The 21,952-nt window shown below is 44.0% G+C and overlaps 1 protein-coding gene across 3 annotated transcripts in view; it reads left to right on the forward strand.

Annotated features, from left to right (window-relative positions):
• Positions 1-4,157: 4,157 nt before the first annotated feature.
• plekha1b (pleckstrin homology domain containing A1b) overlaps positions 4,158-21,952 on the forward strand; it is a 75,255-nt gene continuing 57,460 nt past the window's right edge. For 2 of the 3 annotated variants that reach the window (XM_088016359.1, XM_088016360.1), the window contains exons 1-2: positions 4,158-4,213; positions 8,524-8,709. In XM_088016359.1, the coding sequence (XP_087872485.1) occupies positions 4,205-4,213; positions 8,524-8,709 (195 nt within the window). In that variant the 5' untranslated portion in view covers positions 4,158-4,204. Of the gene's footprint in view, positions 4,214-4,297; positions 5,077-8,523; positions 8,710-21,952 lie in introns of those variants that run through there. The other variant, XM_014989498.2, reaches the window with a different exon arrangement.

Consider the following 21,952-nt stretch of genomic DNA (forward strand, 5'->3'; position numbering starts at 1 on the left):
GCTGCGTTCCAGTACATTCCTTAAACTCGGAAAATGTACATTTTAATTTCAAGAACGACTAATAATAATTTAACAGAAAAAGAGTATGAAATTATTCAGAAATACAGACGCCTGCTAGAATATTAAAAGAGTCGAAGTGAAAGATAAATTAATCTTAAGGAAGATATGTGTATGTGCACAATGCCGTTTCATTTAACAAAGGCAAACTGCGCACTTAATTTACTTGATGTTGACAGTTAACACACAAATGCCCAGCACTACAACATTTAAAGGACAATGCGGGAAGTCTGCCCCTAGTTTTGCTTGCAAATACAGCAGTCATTAGGTGTTTTCATTTTCTTTTCTTTTTTTCTGCCAAGCTTCAAGGTTGACATATCACACCAAAGGAGCCCTTTCAATCAACCCCCCGCTCACCCACTTAATGGTGAAAACAGGTTCTCTCCCTCTGTGACGCTGCAATCAAACAGGATGTGTGGATGGATTTTGCTTTGCCTCATGTCCCAGCATCTCTAATTTGGTTAGATCCGTCTGAAGAACATAGTTCAAGCAATCCTGTGATTTATTTTGATTGTTAATAGATTTGATAAGTCTAAGTCACGCTGCCACACTCCCTTTAGAGTACAGAGGCTTCCTCTCTAAAGATTTCCAAACATAATCTGCAATCTTTTTGTAATTCTTCCGCCATTTGACATGGTCCATTCTGTCACTGTTAGTGTCCCTCCGTGTTTCAAATCCAGATTGAAAAACAACATCTCTGTTTATGTCTGATCTTTGCCACCCTACCTTGGGTCCTACATCCATCCGAGTGTTTGCTGACATGCACCCTTCCGTGGCCGTCTGTTTCTTTGGGGCAGTCGGGTCATCCTGGCAACAAACTTTGATGTTTCAACCTTAAAATCAGATGCAACCGCGACCCGCAGAGGGATAAGCCTGGCAGAGGACTCAGGCTGGCATGCGGCACCCCGCTTTCGTGCCAGCATCAGCCGTCCTGCCAGCCATCAGACCAATGTTACTGTACCATGAGGGGGTTCATCATCCTCACAATAAGAAACAGATCTGAGTTTTTCACTGCATTGCCAAAAGCTCCCTGAGCAGGGGCCTGTTTGTTGGGATCCTGGCAAAGCTTTGTGGTAGCACCTGGAGTGCCTCGGCATCACACAGCTTAAAAGAATGAGCCAACGCAGTGGCTGCTGTCAGCAATGGCAGAGCCTTCTGTAAAAACAATTAGGTCTTTGACATTCAGCAGATGATATCTGGCAGAGATAAAGAGAAGAGAAGCCACACGACTTTTCAAAACAAACAACTCTGCAGAGAAGATGGTTCAGAGAGGACACGGGCTTCTGGTTGAGTGTGCTTCTGACCTTGAGACGTAAGAACAAAACAGCATCGTCTGCATATAAACCTATCTCTCACTGATTTTAATGTCAAGATAAGACTTTTTTCCTGCCTTGTTTTCCGTCTGAATGATTCATAAATCGTAGTTCACGAGCTTTGCTATTAAAAAAAAATACAATTCCTCAAAAGGAGTTTATCCAAAAAGGGTTCCGAAGATGTAAATGCGTTTGCACATATGTTGAGGTGAACATTTTTGGACATGAAGGACAGCCAAGAAGTCATGTCTGTCTATGAAACCCATCCAAGAAAGACTGAAAATCTACAACGGACAATAAAAGACTGCATATTTTCTCTGACCAATACCTCTTCTGATTGTTTGGGACTGCTGAAAAAACAACAACAATTAAAACAAACATGAGTTCTTTGTGGTGCAAGTAAAGTAAAATATCCTGAAATCTACAGAATATCTCAGAAGTCTGCCCTGGATCAAGAGTGGGCTCAAAAAGTCAATCTAGAGTAATTTCCTCCAACAATCAAAATATTGGTTGGTTGGTTGGTTGGTTGGTTGGTTTGTTGCTTGCCAAGCATCGGAACGTTGAAATGTTGGTAGGAGAAACGGTCAACACTTTTAAACAGTAGATGGAGAAGAAAAAGAGTCAACACCCTCAGATCAACTCCAGTGACAGAAGAGACAGGAATGGGTCAGGTTTTTGGTTCAGAAGTTGATATTTGCTTGTTAGAGAGAATGGAAGAAACTAGAAAAAAAGAAGGATCTTCTTGCTTGGATTGAGACAGACAGAGGACAGCTGACAGTTAAATTAAAAGAAGAAAAAGTGCCCATCTTCTCCCTGAATGGCCTACGATTAAGGTGAAGGAAACCCTAGGTCTCGTAGTTCCTCAGCAAAAAAAATATTCGTCTATCAGGAACCTTGGGATAACTTGTGCTAAGCTGAAAATGAGTCATGCATTTGTTTTGTCACGTGTGGATTATGGCAGAACACTCTAACCATGTCTTAGCAAGACCTCCGTGTGGAAATTGTGCTGCTGGCAGGTTTCTGACAAAATCATGTAAGTTTTCACGGGTGACATCACCGCTGATGAAACTTGTAAAAGCTCTCAGTTTATTTCAGAGTGCGTTTTTATTCTTGTTCTGACTTGGAAAGCTCTTCGCGTCCAACACCAGGTTCTGTCAGAGAACTTCTACACCCACGTATACTCAATAGGTCTCTATTTCTTTTTCAATCTGTATTTATTTTAAAAAGTTTTCCCAACACTGGACATGCTGGCTTTCAGTTCAAAGTTAATGCTTTTGCAGATAAAAACTCATAAAAGTTAAGAAGTTTTCAAAATAGTTTTCTGTTCGGAAACAAAAATCTACAACTGTTTAATTTAGTAGTTTTTTGACGATGACAAAGAGCAAAATGAAAGACTGTAATTTTTATTTTTCACCACTAGATGTCGGGATGTTCACGCGGTCTGTTGCTGCCTCGTCAACATCTCACTGCAGTGATTTCTGCACTGACAGCTCTTCAGCATGTCATGATGCATCCCAGCATAGAAACTTATGTGAAAAAGCAGAATATTAAAACTACAAATTTTTTTTTAAAACATTTCAATCAACACAACGCATCAGAAGAGAGTACACTGCCAGTTTTTTTTATTTTAATCCAATCAGAGGTCAGAACACAAACTTGGGAGAGTGAGCAGGAAGTGATGGAGAGATTCTCAACCAGTCTGTCTGTTTACCCTGCTCTGTCCTGTTTTTGTTTTTCTTTTAGTTTCTCCTCCTCCTTACTGTAATAAAAATGTAAGAGCTCATACACACAAGGAAATTCCAGCGGGCCAGCATTCTGCAACAGCAGGCATCCACACACACACACACACACACACACACACACACACACACACACACACACACACACACACACTTCAGGCTACATGGACCTGCGGGAAGTCCCCTAGTTTTGTTTGAAGCGTAAAACCAGATGCTGTTTCCTTCTCATACTCAGTTTCAGTTCCAACCGGTGAAATGTGACGATGCGCGTGTTTGTTTCTGTGTGTGTGTGTGTGTGTGTGTGTGTGTGTGTGTGTGTGTGTGTGTGTGTGTGTGTGTGTGTGTGTGTACGTGCGCGCGCGTGTGTGGTGGGAGGGGTGCAGCGATTCAAAATTAATCAGTCATCCATACTCAGTAGGAGGTCTGCTCAGGGTTGACTTCGAGTGTAAAAAAAAAAAAAAAAAAAAAAACTGGTTCGGTTCTATGGATGAGGCTGAGTTAAACTGAAAGAACGAATGGAGTGTTCTGTTTCCTGAAAGACTACATTTCCCACAGTCATTGCAGTGCGAGAACAGTGCCAAGTTCACATCGTCAGGAAGCTGCTGCAAACATTCTTCCTTCAAAATAAAAGCTGCAGATTTCTTTCACATTTTTTACATTGATTTTGTAAAATGATGTTTTCACTTTTTTCTTTCTTTTTTTAAAAATCTAGCTGCATTTTTGTAATTTACAAAGACAGAAGGACGTTGTTGAGGTGTGTGGTAGCAGTGATCTCCACTAGATGCACGCTGCTTGGATTATTATTACAGCTGAGGCTGTAGGGACTAAAGAGGAATAAACTTTATGAACACATGGGAAAAAGTTGTTCATTTCAAAAATCATTTAGCGGCAGCCAACAGCCCGGAAGACCAGTACAGATAGGATCTTTGCTTTGACAGTATAGATGGAGAAGTTTAGAAAAGGTCAGAGAGAGTTGCTGAAAAACTGGATAAAGAGAAAGCGGGTGACACAGTGCCAGGAGAGGAACTGTCACACTGTTTGAGGAAGTATGTTAGGACAGCACACAGTAGGAGCTGGGACAGCAAGACAGCAGAGATGTGTGAGGTAAGTTTTGTAGATTTTACCAGAAATCTGCTTTTAGCCACTGATCGTCTCCATTGGTGATGGACTGGTTCACAAATGAGGTCATGAAGACATCTCAGAGCAAGGTGATATTTGCAGAAGGAAATAGTCTGGATGGTGAAACAGCGGCATCATATGAGGAAATGGGGAGCGGTGTGGAACATTTCAGAACAGTGAGACAGTGGTAAGGTGTGCTGTGAAAGAGACAGAGGAGTTCCAGATGTAGTGGGGTTGTGGTCACATCTGGGATTTCTGTTGTCTGTACTGAGAAATGTGGAGAGAGGAGAAATTAGCTGATGTCAGACAGAATCAATGAGTGAGAATCAAACAGAGACTTTAAGATTAGTAAAGCTTGAAAGATTAGAGGGACTCTAGGTGTATGAGTCCATTTGAAGAACTTGCAGAGCATAAAAGGTGTGAAAAAGAGAGCATAAGCAAGTAGAAGTGGACGGAGATTGTTGGGAGCGATATGTGACAGAAAAGAGAAGCTTTCCAGATTGAGACCAGCTGTGATGTTTGGAGCAGAAGTGAAGGTGCTAACAAAAATTCAAAGTTCTGATTTTTGCTGACGGTAAATAAAATTGGGGTGCAGTGGATACATATAACATTACCTCCTGACACTCAATGTTTACGGGATGAAACACATAAAATATATGAAAAGAAAATAATAATCAGTTCAGGCATTTTACGATGAAGCCTATCCGGAAGTGGCGGCGCTGTGGAAAGGAGACCTTTATTTTAACCGTTTAAACTGGAAGTCGTTGGTGTTTCTTCTACGTGTAGCTTGACGTTTTTTTTTTTTACCCGGACAGCTTCCACACTGGACTCGGACTGAGCCGAACTATGTAAGTAAACCTCGCTCGCAACTGGTCCCGCTGGCCTCGCGGCGGTTGTGCGCAGAACCAGAACCCGCCGGGATGAATACTCGGACGGGTTTCGGGGCCGTAGGAGAGTCGGTTTACTGGTGGTAGTGGGGGGGAAACGGCCCGATGTGTCAGGCCTCTCTGACTGACAGCAGCTTGATCCACAGGGAGGGATTTGGGCAGATTGTTGTTAGTGATGATTAAACTGATTTATACCGCAGTGATGGCAGACAGAGAGCCGCATCAGCTGATCCCAATTTATATCCACCAAAACGGAGTTTTTTTTTTTTTTTTTACTGTGTGATTACAGCAGGATGGGAGCCGCTGGGATCTCCTCAGAGGAGGAAAACAGGAGTGCGCTCATGAAGGGAAAAACGACTAAATATCCTGATTTTTATTCTTTCAGATGATCTGTGGGCTCTGAAACCCTAAAGCAGATGTGGCGTATGAGGTCCAAATGTGTTGGTTAGATTTAAGTGTAGGGCCAGATCTCATTTCTTTAGATTTCAAAATGTGTGGAAAACCCCAAAGATATGACAGATTCACAGATCTCCAGCAATCTGTCACAATGGGTGTCCCTTGGGGACTTTTATTCGGTTTAATAGAAAAGTTGGAACATGGTGACTCTGGAGGAGCTGCAGAAATCCCCAACTGGGGCGCGGGGGAATTTTGCTGACAGGAAAGCTAAGAAAATCTGACAAGAAGAAAGACAAACAATAGGGGACACGGCAAGAATATGAAAGAAGGTGTCAAATGAGACCAACATTTAACTTTTTACTCTATGCACACATAGATCTGAGGTAATCAAATACTTTGCATAGCATCCCAACTCTGAAACATGGTGGTGACATCAGCATGCTGTGGGGAAGCTGGTCAGAGCTGATTGGGAGATGAAAAGAAGGACTCTAAACAGACAGCCAGAGCTACAGAGTAACGGCTTAGATCAAAGTATATCCATGCTTTAGGGTGGCCCAGTCAAAGCCCAGACCAAATGCCATTCCAACGTGTACAGGATTGTTCATCTCTTGAGTTTAGGAGCCTTTTTTTTAATTCCTGAATTGTTTTCAGAGATAAATGGCTTAGCAAACAAACATTCCTCAGAGAGTGGTCAGGGATAAAAACTGGACTGAAACCCAGATGACAGCAGCTGATATCTACAGGAAGATTGAAGGACTTCATTCCTACAGATTGGGATCTGTAAGAATGAACAATCTTGACCAGTTCTTGATCAAGTCCGATTGATCAAGAACTGGACAAGACAAATGAGGATCTCCATTTGCCAAAAAAAACAAAAAAACTTGTTAGGAATGAAGCATTACATTTTGTTTGACTGATTTAAATGTTTTTAATCAAAATAACGTCCTCTAATCAGCAAAAAGTCTGTGCGTGTGTTCACATTTTTAAAGTCCAGCTCGTCCGCTGGAATCAGAAGTCTAGCTGACTCAACAGTTGCCGTGATACTAAAACAAGTCTTTAATCGTTCAGGAAGTTTGATTGTTTAAGTGACCGTCTCTGCAGCTGCTGATGAAACAGATCGTTTGAAAAAAAAAAAAGGGGGAGGAGAGGAGGAGGTGGAAGATGGACCAAAAAAAAGCATAATGTTAATTATTTGCCGGCATTTTTGACCCAAAATACATTCTGGTGTTTTCAAAATGTGGAGACAAAGACTTTTGCAAAGTAAAAGCTGACAGAAACTGATGGAATTATTGTGAAGTATTCACTCGCGCTAAGTTCAGCCTCTCGCCTGTTAAAAAAAAACAAACAAACAAACAAACAAACAAACAAACAAAAAAGAGAAACTCTGAGAAGGAAGTAAAGGATTTTTAAGGGGATAAATCAGTCAAAGCCTTTTAATGTGAATACAACTCTGGCCTGCAGATAACGGAGATGCTGCTGCATTTGTTTTCTGAGATGTTCAGTTTGGACTTTTCACTTTCTGTCATTCATTCATAATCGTCAAAATAACAAGAAATAAAAGAGCTTGAAACATTTCATCCCCCTGTGATAAACGTGTACAATACATCAGTTTAGCTATCTGACATGGACTTCTTCACAATATCAAACTTCGTGGAGACGTAACTACCAGCACAGTTTTGATAAATGCCCACCCCATTGAGTCGAATCTCCTAGTAGCTATGGTCTGTTTGCTTTAACTATACCAAACCAGATTGGGTGTGTGTTTGGGAGGATTGTTTATACGTTGCCCAGACAACGCAATCGTCATCTCGTCTGCCTATGATGCTTTCCTTCAGAAGCAGTTAGCGAGGCTTATCTACGCTGGCGTATGCGAATCTGAGTAAGGCGGTGTTGTGTTGACCCAACTTACAGACGTGATCGATAAGCTTTGGATAAATGGCGGAGCCACCCTGCCCCGCCCCCCGCACCCCAGGAATCCATCACTGCGTTACCACGACAGCCGGGGTACCGTAACTCATCTGCTGGAATCGAAAATCTACTGTAACCGGGAACGACTCATAGAGTAACTGTAAATGTGACCAGTGCAAGCCGGGTGACTTTCAAGGGGTCAGTAGGATTTTCATGGATGTTTTCAGTTGGGCTACAACTAATGATTATCTTAGTTTGCGATTATTCTGGCAATTAATCGATTAATTGGATAAAAGGAACTGGCATGTTCTGCAGATTTTTCATTGAACCACGTAAGCTTTTTTTTGACGATTTTAGAAATACATAAAAAGATACAAATTAACAAATAATAATAATAATAATAATAATAATGATAAAAAAGAAATTAAAAATTACAGTATCATTTCTTCAGTGGATGCTGCTTTATCATATACACCTGCGGCTGAAATAAAACTTCTAACGTCAACATGAGAAAAGCTCAATTTCCTTGCTGCATCAAACCAGTGCCGATCTCAGCTGTTGATTATTGCTTCAGTTAATAATTGGATTGTGAAAGTGAAGCTAAAAACTATGATATTTGGAGAGTTTTGGGTTAGAACATATTTACAGACAAAGATTTTTTTCTTAAATATTAAATGCAAAATGTATTTGTTTTGTGAAGCCTTGGCTTAACTAATGCTCTGAGTATGTTGTTCTTTCAGCAAATGACCTTTTATTGAGTCCGTATACTATATAGTTAAAGATTAATATATTAGTTGATGATTATTTCAATAATTGATTCATCAAGATTAGCCAGATTAGCCCTAGTTTTTTGTAACCTGTCTTTTTTTTTTACGTCAAGTTGAGCATAGTGAAGCAGCAAAAGCCACAATTTAAGGTCATCAATCTACAGTGACAGTTACAGTCAAAGTAAAATAGAAACCTAACCAGCGAGAGGAGAATCACCTGCGGCAGCGAGCTGTGAGGAAGGTCGGGGAGTGAACGTTCTGCCCAACCTGGCCTGACGTTCTGAGCAGGGTGACCGCGACTGAACTCCCGATCTGTTCCTCCGCCCTCTTCCCCTAGAGTTCCTGTGATGCCCCAGGGCGGGCCGAGCTGGCCGGGGTCGCGATGCCGTACGTGGACCGACAGAATCGCATCTGCGGCTTCCTGGACATCGAGGAGATCGAGAACAGCGGCAGGTTCCTGCGCCGGTACTTCATCCTGGACACGGAGCAGGGCAACCTGCTGTGGTACATGGACAACCCTCAGGTGGGTGAAGCCGAGCGGGTGTCTGCTCCCGAACGTGATCTTGGAGTCTGCAAAGCAGTGTGTCGGGTGGACCGGTTGGTGTCCCACAGAACGGTGGAACATTATGTTACGATTGATTTCCGTTGTGCTTTTTGCAGAACGTTGTGGCTTGATTGTCTTGGACGTTGCGTCTAAATGATCATTAACGCAGTAGTAATTAACCAAATTTATTTTTAAGGAGTTAACTGTTGCGTGTTTTGTGTTCATTTTTGATTTCCAGTGACATTTTTGTTAATAAAGAACGCAACATACGATTTGTTATGGACAATGCAGAGCAGACTAACTGGTCAGAAAAATAAAGATGTTTGAAAGAAGTCTAATCTGTTTTTCTACATGTTGCATATTCAAACAATGACTTTGTGCCAAAACTGGTGGAAACGTGATACATTTTGTGTCGATAATTCAAGCAAAATTGACGGGAAAAATATTTACAGATACTTTAGTCGACAAAATTCTGTTAATATAATTAGTCGACTACAACTAAGACAATTCTGGTGACTAAATTATGGCAAAAACTAAATGACATTTTAGCCAAAAGGTTAAAACTAAATAAAAATGAACACTGCTTGTGGAGCCACCTGCAGTTACAGCAACACGTTGTTTTTCGGGCAGAATAACTTTTTCCAGTTCTCTTTATTTGCTTTGAATTTCTCTTTGGTCTTTTTCTTTTTCATTCATTATGTTTTTTTGTGATTTTGCAGCCTCTAAGTGGGTTTTTTTTCTCCCACGGTTGTTGTAAATGTTGTCTTTTCTTGCTAAAAAAAAAAGAAAAAAGAAAAAAAAGAAACATTTATTGGAGCATTAGATGCAAGGGAGCTAAATACTTTTAACATATTTCATTGTACACACTTTTTAAAAAGCACATAACTGCCATTGTATAATCAGGTCTTCCTTTCTCCTAGCAAACACTATTTTAGTGGTTTATTTTTATCGTCTGCTCTGTCCGTACCGCTCAACCGTCAGGCTGCTTCTTTCTTAAAAAAAACAAAAAACATGTGAAACTCTCACATACTTAACATTTGTAGAGGTAGAAACTGTTTGTAGCCACATTTTATGCAGCAGAGAAGGAAGGAAAAATGAACAAAAACGAAGCGCGCTTCAAAGACATTTCTGCAAACAGGTCAGAACGAAGGTGAAGGGGAAGTTCTGTGCTAACAGGACAAAACGACGTCGAGCACGTGACGCTGGTCACGTCTGAGTGGCGTTTTTTTTTTTTTTTTTTTTTTTTTAGCGGCGCACCTGCCACAAACACACATCCGAGCGGTCTGACTTGTGCGTTCAAAGGCGCTCGCAGGCAGGAAATGATGAAAAGCTCAGCAGCGGGACGCTGACGTTGAGCGCCTGCTATCGGGGAATTCTTTAATAGAAAACCACGGACTTGTGGGATTAAAGTGTTTTCCTCCAACAGGGAGGAGAAAATATAACTTAACCAGGAAATACACGAGAATAAGCTCAAAGAATTTTCAGATGATTGGCTTAAAATAACAAATCTGAATAATTTCTTCAGCAGTTATCGGAAAGGTAGCTGTTTTTCTGCAATTATTTTGTTTTTTGTGTTCACACCAAAACACAAAGACGAAGAAATATCGAGGCACGACGGGAATCTTGAATTGTTCTTTATCGATTTCGTCCCTTCTAATCTGAGCCCTGTTACGACCATGGGCGTAGGTTTGGGTAGGGACGGTAGGGACATGTCCCGACCAATATTCACGGGATATGAAAAAGTCCCGACCAATTTTGCCATATTGGCTCAAAGAACGTGGATCTACGATCTTTGATTAGCAGCAACAGGCGGTGCGCGGAACGGAAGCTTCTTAGTTTGACATTTATTATGAGCCTCCGAGACCGTGTCGGAACGGTGCTGTCGGGGGGATGGGGGGAGGGGGAGTCAGTTGAATCGTCGGACGTTCTTTGATTAGCTGCAAAAGGCGGCGGCTAGCTGGGCACACGCGTCTCCTTCTGAGTCTCTGAGACCATGTCGCCACCAAAAAAGAAAAGGACAGACATTAGAAGTTATTTCGCTACGTCGGCTGTAAGTACAGTGAGTGGACCCATAAGTTAGATATCTATCACGCAACGCATTTGTTGTAAAGTCCGGTGTTTAGTAAGGTCAGCACTGAATGTGAGGTAGAATAGGTCTGTTAATTATGTAATATTTTTTCTTTTTAGGCCCGAGCAGCTAAGCGCTGCGAGAGCCTATTGAAACCTTGCTGTTTATTAGGCCCGAGCAGCTAAGCGCTGCGAGAGCCTATTGTTCCTGTACTGTTTCTTATTAGGCCCGAGCAGCTATCGCTGCGAGAGCCTATTGAAACCTTGCTGTTTATTATTATTATTTTTCTGCCACCTTCTTTGGGGGGCTTTTTGGGGGCTTTATCATATTCAAAAACTCACCAAACGTGGCGGGGGCATAGAGCCCGGTGAAAAATTTTGTATTTTATGGTGGTTGCAAAAATCGCAAAAGAAACGGCTCAAGGGCGCCACCTAGCAACTTTCAAAAGACCCTTTCCTATTCACTTACTTTATCGTAGAGACTTGAAACTTGGTACACTTGTAGAGCTCCCCAAAACACTCTGAATTTACAATTAATGTCATAGTGCAAGTATCACAGATTGTCGGCCATTTTGGATTAAAGTTCCGATTTTGACCCGATTTTGGGCGTTTACAGGGTTCGCATTTGATCGAACTTGTCCTAGGGATTTCGATCGATCGGCTTGAAACTCGGTCAGATCGTTCAAAAGGCATGGCCGATCCAAAGTTATCGTAGGTTTGCGTTTTCGGGCTTGCTGAAGGGGTCTTTCCGGGGGTCAAAGGTCACCGATTCGCCATGAAACATCAAACTGTTATAACTCTTTGAAAAAAACTCATAGAAGCACCAAACTTTCAGTGATTGATCATCATGGGATGCTCTACAATACCCAACGGTCAAATGATGACGTCACTTAGGCCACGCCCCCTGAGAACAGGAAGTGTCATTTTTTACGCTGAACGGTCGCTATCTGACCCCTTTGACCTAATCGAGGTGAAACTGTGTCCACAGACAGAAAACATGTTGGTGTGTTGAGGATTCCAAGCCAAGCTCATTTGAATCCAGCAGGTGGGCGTGGCGGCGTGGCGAAGTGACCCTAAACGCCGTGTCCTTACGTTTGGCTGTGGATTCCACAATTTTGAGGCCAGCTGCACCAAACTTGACATGAGTGATCCTGGTAGGGTCCCCTACGATCCTATGTTGTCATAGTCTGACGTCATCTAAGCCCCGCCCCCTCAGAACAGGAAGTGCTTTTTTTTCCATGGAAAGCTGCCTTTCTGGCTCACTGCACCTAATCAACATGATTCTGTGTTGGATGACAGATAACATGTTAGTCTCACTTGCTTTAAAGCGCCAAGACTCTTCTGTAGAGGGCGTGGCCGTGGGACCGCGGCGAAGCAGAGGTAACGCCGCCGCCATACGTTTGGCTCTAGATTCCACATCGTTCGGCCCAGCTGCACCAAACTCACTAGGATGCATCCTTATCCATCCCCGAACAGGAATCCATAACAGTCGTTGATGGGCGTGGCCTAATTTCTCTACAGCGCCCCCTAGAAATTTTTAAATGATCAGCCCCAAGCCATGCTTTAACCTAGAATTATGAAACTTGGTACACATGTGTATCATGTCAGGACCTACAAAAAAGTCTCTTGGAGCCATGGTGCAAACCCAACAGGAAGTCGGCCATTTTGGATCAAAATCAGCCATTTCCTCTTTTTCATAGACATCGCATCTGATCTATCTCCTCCTGCAGCTTTTGAGATAGAGACTTCAAACTCAGTCAGCAGAGACTTGAGACATTAAAGATGAAAAGTTATCGTAGGAATTTTTCTATGTCAAAGCATGTGGGCGTGGCTAAGTCCCAAACTTTGACTATTCGCCATGAAACATCAAGATGCAATAACTTCCACATAGAAGGTCACAGCTGCATCAGACTTCCTATATCTGACTACAGACCACCCCTCATCACATTGAGATGGTCAGTTGATGACATCACCTTAACCCCGCCCACTTCCGACAGGAAGTCACCTGTTTTTTCTATTGTATGTCTTACTTTTACTCTCTAAGTCATATGGGTTTCATCCGGTGTAGGCTGACATGACATGATATGATGATGAACTCTCCCATGATGAACTCGACTGACCCGTGTGGGTGTGGCAAAAATGGCTGTCCCTCGCCATATGAATACGATCGTCTCTTATTCACAAATGCATCATCCGATTTGCACCAGACTTTTTATGAGTGACACTTGTGAACCTCTAAAGAGCCCAATACAGTTTAATTGCAATTTGACTCAACTGCGCCCCCTAGGTTAATCAAACAGCTGTATCTCCTTCCCACATGGCCCGATCTGCTCCAGATTTTGGGTGCATCGCCAGGGAACGCTGCCGAAGGCATCGAAGTGGATCGCGTGGAGGACGGAGCGCGAACGTCGGCGGTGGCCGGCGGGAGGCGGTGCTGGAACATACGCGGTGGCTATAGGCTTGAGCGGCGCTTGGCTGCGAGGGCCGCTTGAGGCTCCGCGGAGCTTTAATTATTATTATTATTATTATGCTTCCGCCAAATAAATTGGCTTTTAGGGGGCTTTAGCATATTCAAAAACTCACCAAACTTGGCGGACGCGTCAAGTCCGCGTGAAAATTACGTATTTTAAGGTCCTCAGAAAAATCGCACAAGAAACGGCTCAAGGGCGCCACCTAGCAACTTTCAAAAGACCCTTTCCTATTCACTTGCTTCATCGCAGAGACTTGAAACTTGGTAGACTTGTAGAGCTGCCCAAGACACTCAGAATTTACAATTAATGTCATAGTGCAAGTATCACAGAATGTCGGCCATTTTGGATTGAAGTTCCGATTTTGACCTGATTTTAGCCGTTCGCAGGGTTCGCATTTTATCTAACTTGTCCTAGGGATTACGATCTATCGGCTTCAAACTCGGTCAAATCGTTCATAAGGCATGGCCGATCCAAAGTTATCGTAGGTTTGCGTTTTCGGGCTTGCTGAAGGGGTCTTTCCGGGGGTCAAAGGTCACCGATTCGCCATGAAACATCAAACTGTTATAACTCTTTGAAAAAAACTCATAGAAGCACCAAACTTTCAGTGATTGATCATCATGGGATGCTCTACAATACCCAACGGTCAAATGATGACGTCACTTAGGCCACGCCCCCTGAGAACAGGAAGTGTCATTTTTTACGCTGAACGGTCGCTATCTGACCCCTTTGACCTAATCGAGGTGAAACTGTGTCCACAGACAGAAAACATGTTGGTGTGTTGAGGATTCCAAGCCAAGCTCATTTGAATCCAGCAGGTGGGCGTGGCGGCGTGGCGAAGTGACCCTTAACGCCGTGTCCTTACGTTTGGCTGTGGATTCCACAATTTTGAGCCCAGCTGCACCAAACTTGACATGAGTGATCCTGGTAGGGTCCCCTACGATCCTATGTTGTCACAGTCTGACGTCATCTAAGCCCCGCCCCCTCAGAACAGGAAGTGCTTTTTTTTCCATGGAAAGCTGCCTTTCTGGCTCACTGCACCTAATCAACATGATTCTGTGTTGGATGACAGATAACATGTTAGTCTCACTTGCTTTAAAGCGCCAAGAGTCTTCTGTAGAGGGCGTGGCCGTGGGACTGCGGCGAAGCAGAGGTAACGCCGCCGCCATACGTTTGGCTCTAGATTCCACATCGTTCAGCCCAGCTGCACCAAACTCACTAGGATGCATCCTTATTCATCCCCGAACAGGAATCCATAACAGTCGTTGATGGGCGTGGCCTAATTTCTCTACAGCGCCCCCTAGAAATTTTTAAATGATCAGCCCCAAGCCATGCTTTAACCTAGAATTATGAAACTTGGTACACATGTGTATCATGTCAGGACCTACAAAAAAGTCTCTTGGAGCCATGGTGCAAACCCAACAGGAAGTCGGCCATTTTGGATCAAAATCAGCCATTTCCTCTTTTTCATAGACATCGCATCTGATCTATCTCCTCCTGCAGCTTTTGAGATAGAGACTTCAAACTCAGTCAGCAGAGACTTGAGACATTAAACATGAAAAGTTATCGTAGGAATTTTTCTATGTCAAAGCATGTGGGCGTGGCTAAGTCCCAAACTTTGACTATTCGCCATGAAACATCAAGATGCAATAACTTCCACATAGAAGGTCACAGCTGCATCAGACTTCCTATATCTGACTACAGACCACCCCTCATCACATTGAGATGGTCAGTTGATGACATCACCTTAACCCCGCCCACTTCCGACAGGAAGTCACCTGTTTTTTCTATTGTATGTCTTACTTTTACTCTCTAAGTCATATGGGTTTCATCTGGTGTAGGCTGACATGACATGATATGATGATGAACTCTCCCATGATGAACTCGACTGACCCGTGGGGGCGTGGCTAAGTCCCAAACTTTGACTATACACCATGAAACATGAATGTGAAATAACTTCCAAATGCCAGGTCACAGCTGCATCAGACTTTCTGTGTCTCATTATAGATCAGCAATCATCACAGTTAGGTGGTCGATTGATGACGTCACCTTAGCCCCGCCCACTTCCGACAGGAAGTCACCTGTTTTTTCTACTGTATGTCTGACTTTTTCTCTCTAATTCTTATGGGTTTCATCCTGTGCTGACTGACATGAAATTAAATGATGATGAACTCTGCCGTGATGAACTCTACTGACCCGTGTGGGCGTGGCTAAGTCCCAAACTTTGACTATACACCATGAAACATGAATGTGAAATAACTTCCAAATGCCAGGTCAGAGCTGCATCACACTTTCTATGTCTCATTATAGATAAGCCCTCATCACAGTTAGGTGGTCGACTGATGACGTCACCTTTGCCCCGCCCACTTCCGAAAGGAAGTAACATGTTTTTTCAAATGTATGTCTTACAGTCTAATTCATATGGGTTTAATCCTGTGCAGACTGACATAAAATGAAATGATGATGAACTTATTGATGATGAACTCATTGATGATGTACTCTACTGACCCGTGGGGGCGTGGCAAAATGGCTGTCCCTCGTAATATGCATACGTTCGTCTCGTATTCACAAACGCATCATCCGATTTGCACCAGACATTGTATGAGTGACACTTGTGAACCTCTAAGGAGCCCAATAGAGTTTAATTGTGATTTGACTCCACTGCGCCCCCTAGGTTAATCAAACAGCTGTATCTCCTCTCTACATGGCCCGATGTGCTCCAGATTTTTGGTTCATTGCCAGGGAGCTCTGCCGAAGCCGTAAAAGCGGATAGCGTGGATGAGGGCGCGCGAGCGTCGGCGGTGGCGGGCGGGTGGCGGTGCTGGTACCCCCGCGGTGGCTATAGGCCGGAGCAGCGCTAGCTGCGAGGGCCGCTTGAGGCTCCGCGGAGCTTTAATTAGGCCCGAGCAGCTAAGCGCTGCGAAGGCCTATTGTAATCGCGCTGTTTCTTATTATTATTATTATTATTAGGCCCGAGCAGCTAAGCGCTGCGAGAGCCTATTGAAACTGTGCTGTAAATTATTATTAGGCCCGAGCAGCTAAGCGCTGCGAGAGCCTATTGTTTTCGTACTGTTTCTTATTATTATTATTCTGCCACCCACTTTGGGGGGCTTTTTGGGGGCTTTATCATATTCAAAAACTCACCAAACGTGGCGGGGGCATAGAGCCCGGTGAAAAATTTCGTATTTTATGGTGGTTGCAAAAATCGCTAAAGAAACGGCTCAAGGGCGCCACCTAGCAACTTTCAAAGGACCCTTTCCTATTCACTTACTTTATCGTAGAGACTTGAAACTTGGTACACTTGTAGAGCTCCCCAAGACACTCTGAATTTACAATTAATGTCATAGTGCAAGTATCACAGATTGTCGGCCATTTTGGATTGAAGTTCCGATTTTGACCCGATTTTGGGCGTTTGCAGGGTTCGCATTTGATCGAACTTGTCCTAGGGATTTCGATCGATCGGCTTGAAACTCGGTCAGATCGTTCAAAAGGCATGGCCGATCCAAAGTTATCGTAGGTTTGCGTTTTCGGGCTTGCTGAAGGGGTCTTTCCGGGGGTCAAAGGTCACCGATTCGCCATGAAACATCAAACTGTTATAACTCTTTGAAAAAAACTCATAGAAGCACCAAACTTTCAGTGATTGATCATCATGGGATGCTCTACAATACCCAACGGTCAAATGATGACGTCACTTAGGCCACGCCCCCTGAGAACAGGAAGTGTCATTTTTTACGCTGAACGGTCGCTATCTGACCCCTTTGACCTAATCGAGGTGAAACTGTGTCCACAGACAGAAAACATGTTGGTGTGTTGAGGATTCCAAGCCAAGCTCATTTGAATCCAGCAGGTGGGCGTGGCGGCGTGGCGAAGTGACCCTAAACGCCGTGTCCTTACGTTTGGCTGTGGATTCCACAATTTTGAGGCCAGCTGCACCAAACTTGACATGAGTGATCCTGGTAGGGTCCCCTACGATCCTATGTTGTCATAGTCTGACGTCATCTAAGCCCCGCCCCCTCAGAACAGGAAGTGCTTTTTTTTCCATGGAAAGCTGCCTTTCTGGCTCACTGCACCTAATCAACATGATTCTGTGTTGGATGACAGATAACATGTTAGTCTCACTTGCTTTAAAGCGCCAAGAGTCTTCTGTAGAGGGCGTGGCCGTGGGACCGCGGCGAAGCAGAGGTAACGCCGCCGCCATACGTTTGGCTCTAGATTCCACATCGTTCAGCCCAGCTGCACCAAACTCACTAGGATGCATCCTTATCCATCCCCGAACAGGAATCCATAACAGTCGTTGATGGGCGTGGCCTAATTTCTCTACAGCGCCCCCTAGAAATTTTTAAATGATCAGCCCCAAGCCATGCTTTAACCTAGAATTATGAAACTTGGTACACATGTGTATCATGTCAGGACCTACAAAAAAGTCTCTTGGAGCCATGGTGCAAACCCAACAGGAAGTCGGCCATTTTGGATCAAAATCAGCCATTTCCTCTTTTTCATAGACATCGCATCTGATCTATCTCCTCCTGCAGCTTTTGAGATAGAGACTTCAAACTCAGTCAGCAGAGACTTGAGACATTAAAGATGAAAAGTTATCGTAGGAATTTTTCTATGTCAAAGCATGTGGGCGTGGCTAAGTCCCAAACTTTGACTATACAGCATGAAACATGAATGTGAAATAACTTCCAAATGACAGGTCACAGCTGCATCAGACTTTCTATGTCTCATTATAGACCAGCCTTCATCATAGTTAGGTGGTCGATTGATGACATCACCTTAGCCCCGCCCACTTCCGACAGGAAGTCACCTGTTTTTTCTACTGTATGTCTGACTTTTACTCTCTAATTCATATGGGTTTCAGCCTTTGCAGACTGACATACAATGACATGAAGATGAACTCTGTCAATGCCTACTGACCTGTGGGGGCATGGAAAAATGGCTGTCCCTCGCTATATGGATCGTCCCAAACTTTTACTATTCGCCATAAATCATGAATGTCAAATAATTTCCAAATGCCAGGTCACAGCTGCATCAGACTTTCTATGTCTCATTATAGACCTGACCTCATCACAGTTAGGTGGTCGATTGATGACATCACCTTAGCCCCGCCCACTTCCGACAGGAAGTCATTTTTTTTTCTACTGTATGTCTTACTTTTACACTCTAAAACATGTTGGTGTGTCATGGATTCCAACCCTGTGCAGACTGACATAAAATGAGATGATGATGAACTCTGTCAATGCCTACAGACCCGTGGGGGAGTGGCAAAATGGCTGTCCCTCGCCATATGCATACGATCGTCTCTTATTCACAAACGCATCATCCTATTTGCACCAGACTTTTTATGAGTGACACTTGTGAACCTCTGAGGAGGCCAATACAGTTTAATTGCAATTTGACTCCACTGCGCCCCCTAGGTTAATCAAAGAGCTGTATCTCCTTGCCACATGGCCCAATCTGCTCCAGATTTTGGGTGCATGGCCAGTGAACGCTGCCGAAGACATCGAAGCGGATCGCATGGAGGACGGCGCGCGAGCGTCGGCGGTGGCCGGCGGGAGGCGGTGCTGGAACATCCACGGTGGCTATAGGCTTGAGCGGCGCTTGTTAGGCCCGAGCAGCTAAGCGCTGCGAGAGCCTATTGAAACCTTGCTGTTTCTTATTAGGCCCGAGCAGCTAAGCGCTGCGAGAGCCTATTGTTCCTGTACTGTTTCTTATTAGGCCCGAGCAGCTAAGCGCTGCGAGAGCCTATTGTTTTCGTACTGTTCGTACTGTTTCTTATTATTATTATTCTGCCACCCACTTTGGGGGGCTTTTTGGGGGCTTTATCATATTCAAAAACTCACCAAACGTGGCGGGGGCATAGAGCCCGGTGAAAAATTTCGTATTTTATGGTGGTTGCAAAAATCGCTAAAGAAACGGCTCAAGGGCGCCACCTAGCAACTTTCAAAGGACCCTTTCCTATTCACTTACTTTATCGTAGAGACTTGAAACTTGGTACACTTGTAGAGCTCCCCAAGACACTCTGAATTTACAATTAATGTCATAGTGCAAGTATCACAGATTGTCGGCCATTTTGGATTGAAGTTCCGATTTTGACCCGATTTTGGGCGTTTGCAGGGTTCGCATTTGATCGAACTTGTCCTAGGGATTTCGATCGATCGGCTTGAAACTCGGTCAGATCGTTCAAAAGGCATGGCCGATCCAAAGTTATCGTAGGTTTGCGTTTTCGGGCTTGCTGAAGGGGTCTTTCCGGGGGTCAAAGGTCACCGATTCGCCATGAAACATCAAACTGTTATAACTCTTTGAAAAAAACTCATAGAAGCACCAAACTTTCAGTGATTGATCATCATGGGATGCTCTACAATACCCAACGGTCAAATGATGACGTCACTTAGGCCACGCCCCCTGAGAACAGGAAGTGTCATTTTTTACGCTGAACGGTCGCTATCTGACCCCTTTGACCTAATCGAGGTGAAACTGTGTCCACAGACAGAAAACATGTTGGTGTGTTGAGGATTCCAAGCCAAGCTCATTTGAATCCAGCAGGTGGGCGTGGCGGCGTGGCGAAGTGACCCTAAACGCCGTGTCCTTACGTTTGGCTGTGGATTCCACAATTTTGAGGCCAGCTGCACCAAACTTGACATGAGTGATCCTGGTAGGGTCCCCTACGATCCTATGTTGTCATAGTCTGACGTCATCTAAGCCCCGCCCCCTCAGAACAGGAAGTGCTTTTTTTTCCATGGAAAGCTGCCTTTCTGGCTCACTGCACCTAATCAACATGATTCTGTGTTGGATGACAGATAACATGTTAGTCTCACTTGCTTTAAAGCGCCAAGAGTCTTCTGTAGAGGGCAGTTCCGATTTTGACCCGATTTTGGGCGTTTGCAGGGTTCGCATTTGATCGAACTTGTCCTAGGGATTTCGATCGATCGGCTTGAAACTCGGTCAGATCGTTCAAAAGGCATGGCCGATCCAAAGTTATCGTAGGTTTGCGTTTTCGGGCTTGCTGAAGGGGTCTTTCCGGGGGTCAAAGGTCACCGATTCGCCATGAAACATCAAACTGTTATAACTCTTTGAAAAAAACTCATAGAAGCACCAAACTTTCAGTGATTGATCATCATGGGATGCTCTACAATACCCAACGGTCAAATGATGACGTCACTTAGGCCACGCCCCCTGAGAACAGGAAGTGTCATTTTTTACGCTGAACGGTCGCTATCTGACCCCTTTGACCTAATCGAGGTGAAACTGTGTCCACAGACAGAAAACATGTTGGTGTGTTGAGGATTCCAAGCCAAGCTCATTTGAATCCAGCAGGTGGGCGTGGCGGCGTGGCGAAGTGACCCTAAACGCCGTGTCCTTACGTTTGGCTGTGGATTCCACAATTTTGAGGCCAGCTGCACCAAACTTGACATGAGTGATCCTGGTAGGGTCCCCTACGATCCTATGTTGTCATAGTCTGACGTCATCTAAGCCCCGCCCCCTCAGAACAGGAAGTGCTTTTTTTTCCATGGAAAGCTGCCTTTCTGGCTCACTGCACCTAATCAACATGATTCTGTGTTGGATGACAGATAACATGTTAGTCTCACTTGCTTTAAAGCGCCAAGAGTCTTCTGTAGAGGGCGTGGCCGTGGGACCGCGGCGAAGCAGAGGTAACGCCGCCGCCATACGTTTGGCTCTAGATTCCACATCGTTCAGCCCAGCTGCACCAAACTCACTAGGATGCATCCTTATCCATCCCCGAACAGGAATCCATAACAGTCGTTGATGGGCGTGGCCTAATTTCTCTACAGCGCCCCCTAGAAATTTTTAAATGATCAGCCCCAAGCCATGCTTTAACCTAGAATTATGAAACTTGGTACACATGTGTATCATGTCAGGACCTACAAAAAAGTCTCTTGGAGCCATGGTGCAAACCCAACAGGAAGTCGGCCATTTTGGATCAAAATCAGCCATTTCCTCTTTTTCATAGACATCGCATCTGATCTATCTCCTCCTGCAGCTTTTGAGATAGAGACTTCAAACTCAGTCAGCAGAGACTTGAGACATTAAAGATGAAAAGTTATCGTAGGAATTTTTCTATGTCAAAGCATGTGGGCGTGGCTAAGTCCCAAACTTTGACTATACAGCATGAAACATGAATGTGAAATAACTTCCAAATGACAGGTCACAGCTGCATCAGACTTTCTATGTCTCATTATAGACCAGCCTTCATCATAGTTAGGTGGTCGATTGATGACATCACCTTAGCCCCGCCCACTTCCGACAGGAAGTCACCTGTTTTTTCTACTGTATGTCTGACTTTTACTCTCTAATTCATATGGGTTTCAGCCTTTGCAGACTGACATACAATGACATGAAGATGAACTCTGTCAATGCCTACTGACCTGTGGGGGCATGGAAAAATGGCTGTCCCTCGCTATATGGATCGTCCCAAACTTTTACTATTCGCCATAAATCATGAATGTCAAATAATTTCCAAATGCCAGGTCACAGCTGCATCAGACTTTCTATGTCTCATTATAGACCTGACCTCATCACAGTTAGGTGGTCGATTGATGACATCACCTTAGCCCCGCCCACTTCCGACAGGAAGTCATTTTTTTTTCTACTGTATGTCTTACTTTTACACTCTAAAACATGTTGGTGTGTCATGGATTCCAACCCTGTGCAGACTGACATAAAAT

This window comes from Poecilia mexicana, unplaced genomic scaffold (assembly GCF_051168715.1).
Source record: "Poecilia mexicana isolate PSO_F unplaced genomic scaffold, ASM5116871v1 scaffold_19, whole genome shotgun sequence".
Lineage (NCBI taxonomy): Eukaryota > Metazoa > Chordata > Actinopteri > Cyprinodontiformes > Poeciliidae > Poecilia > Poecilia mexicana.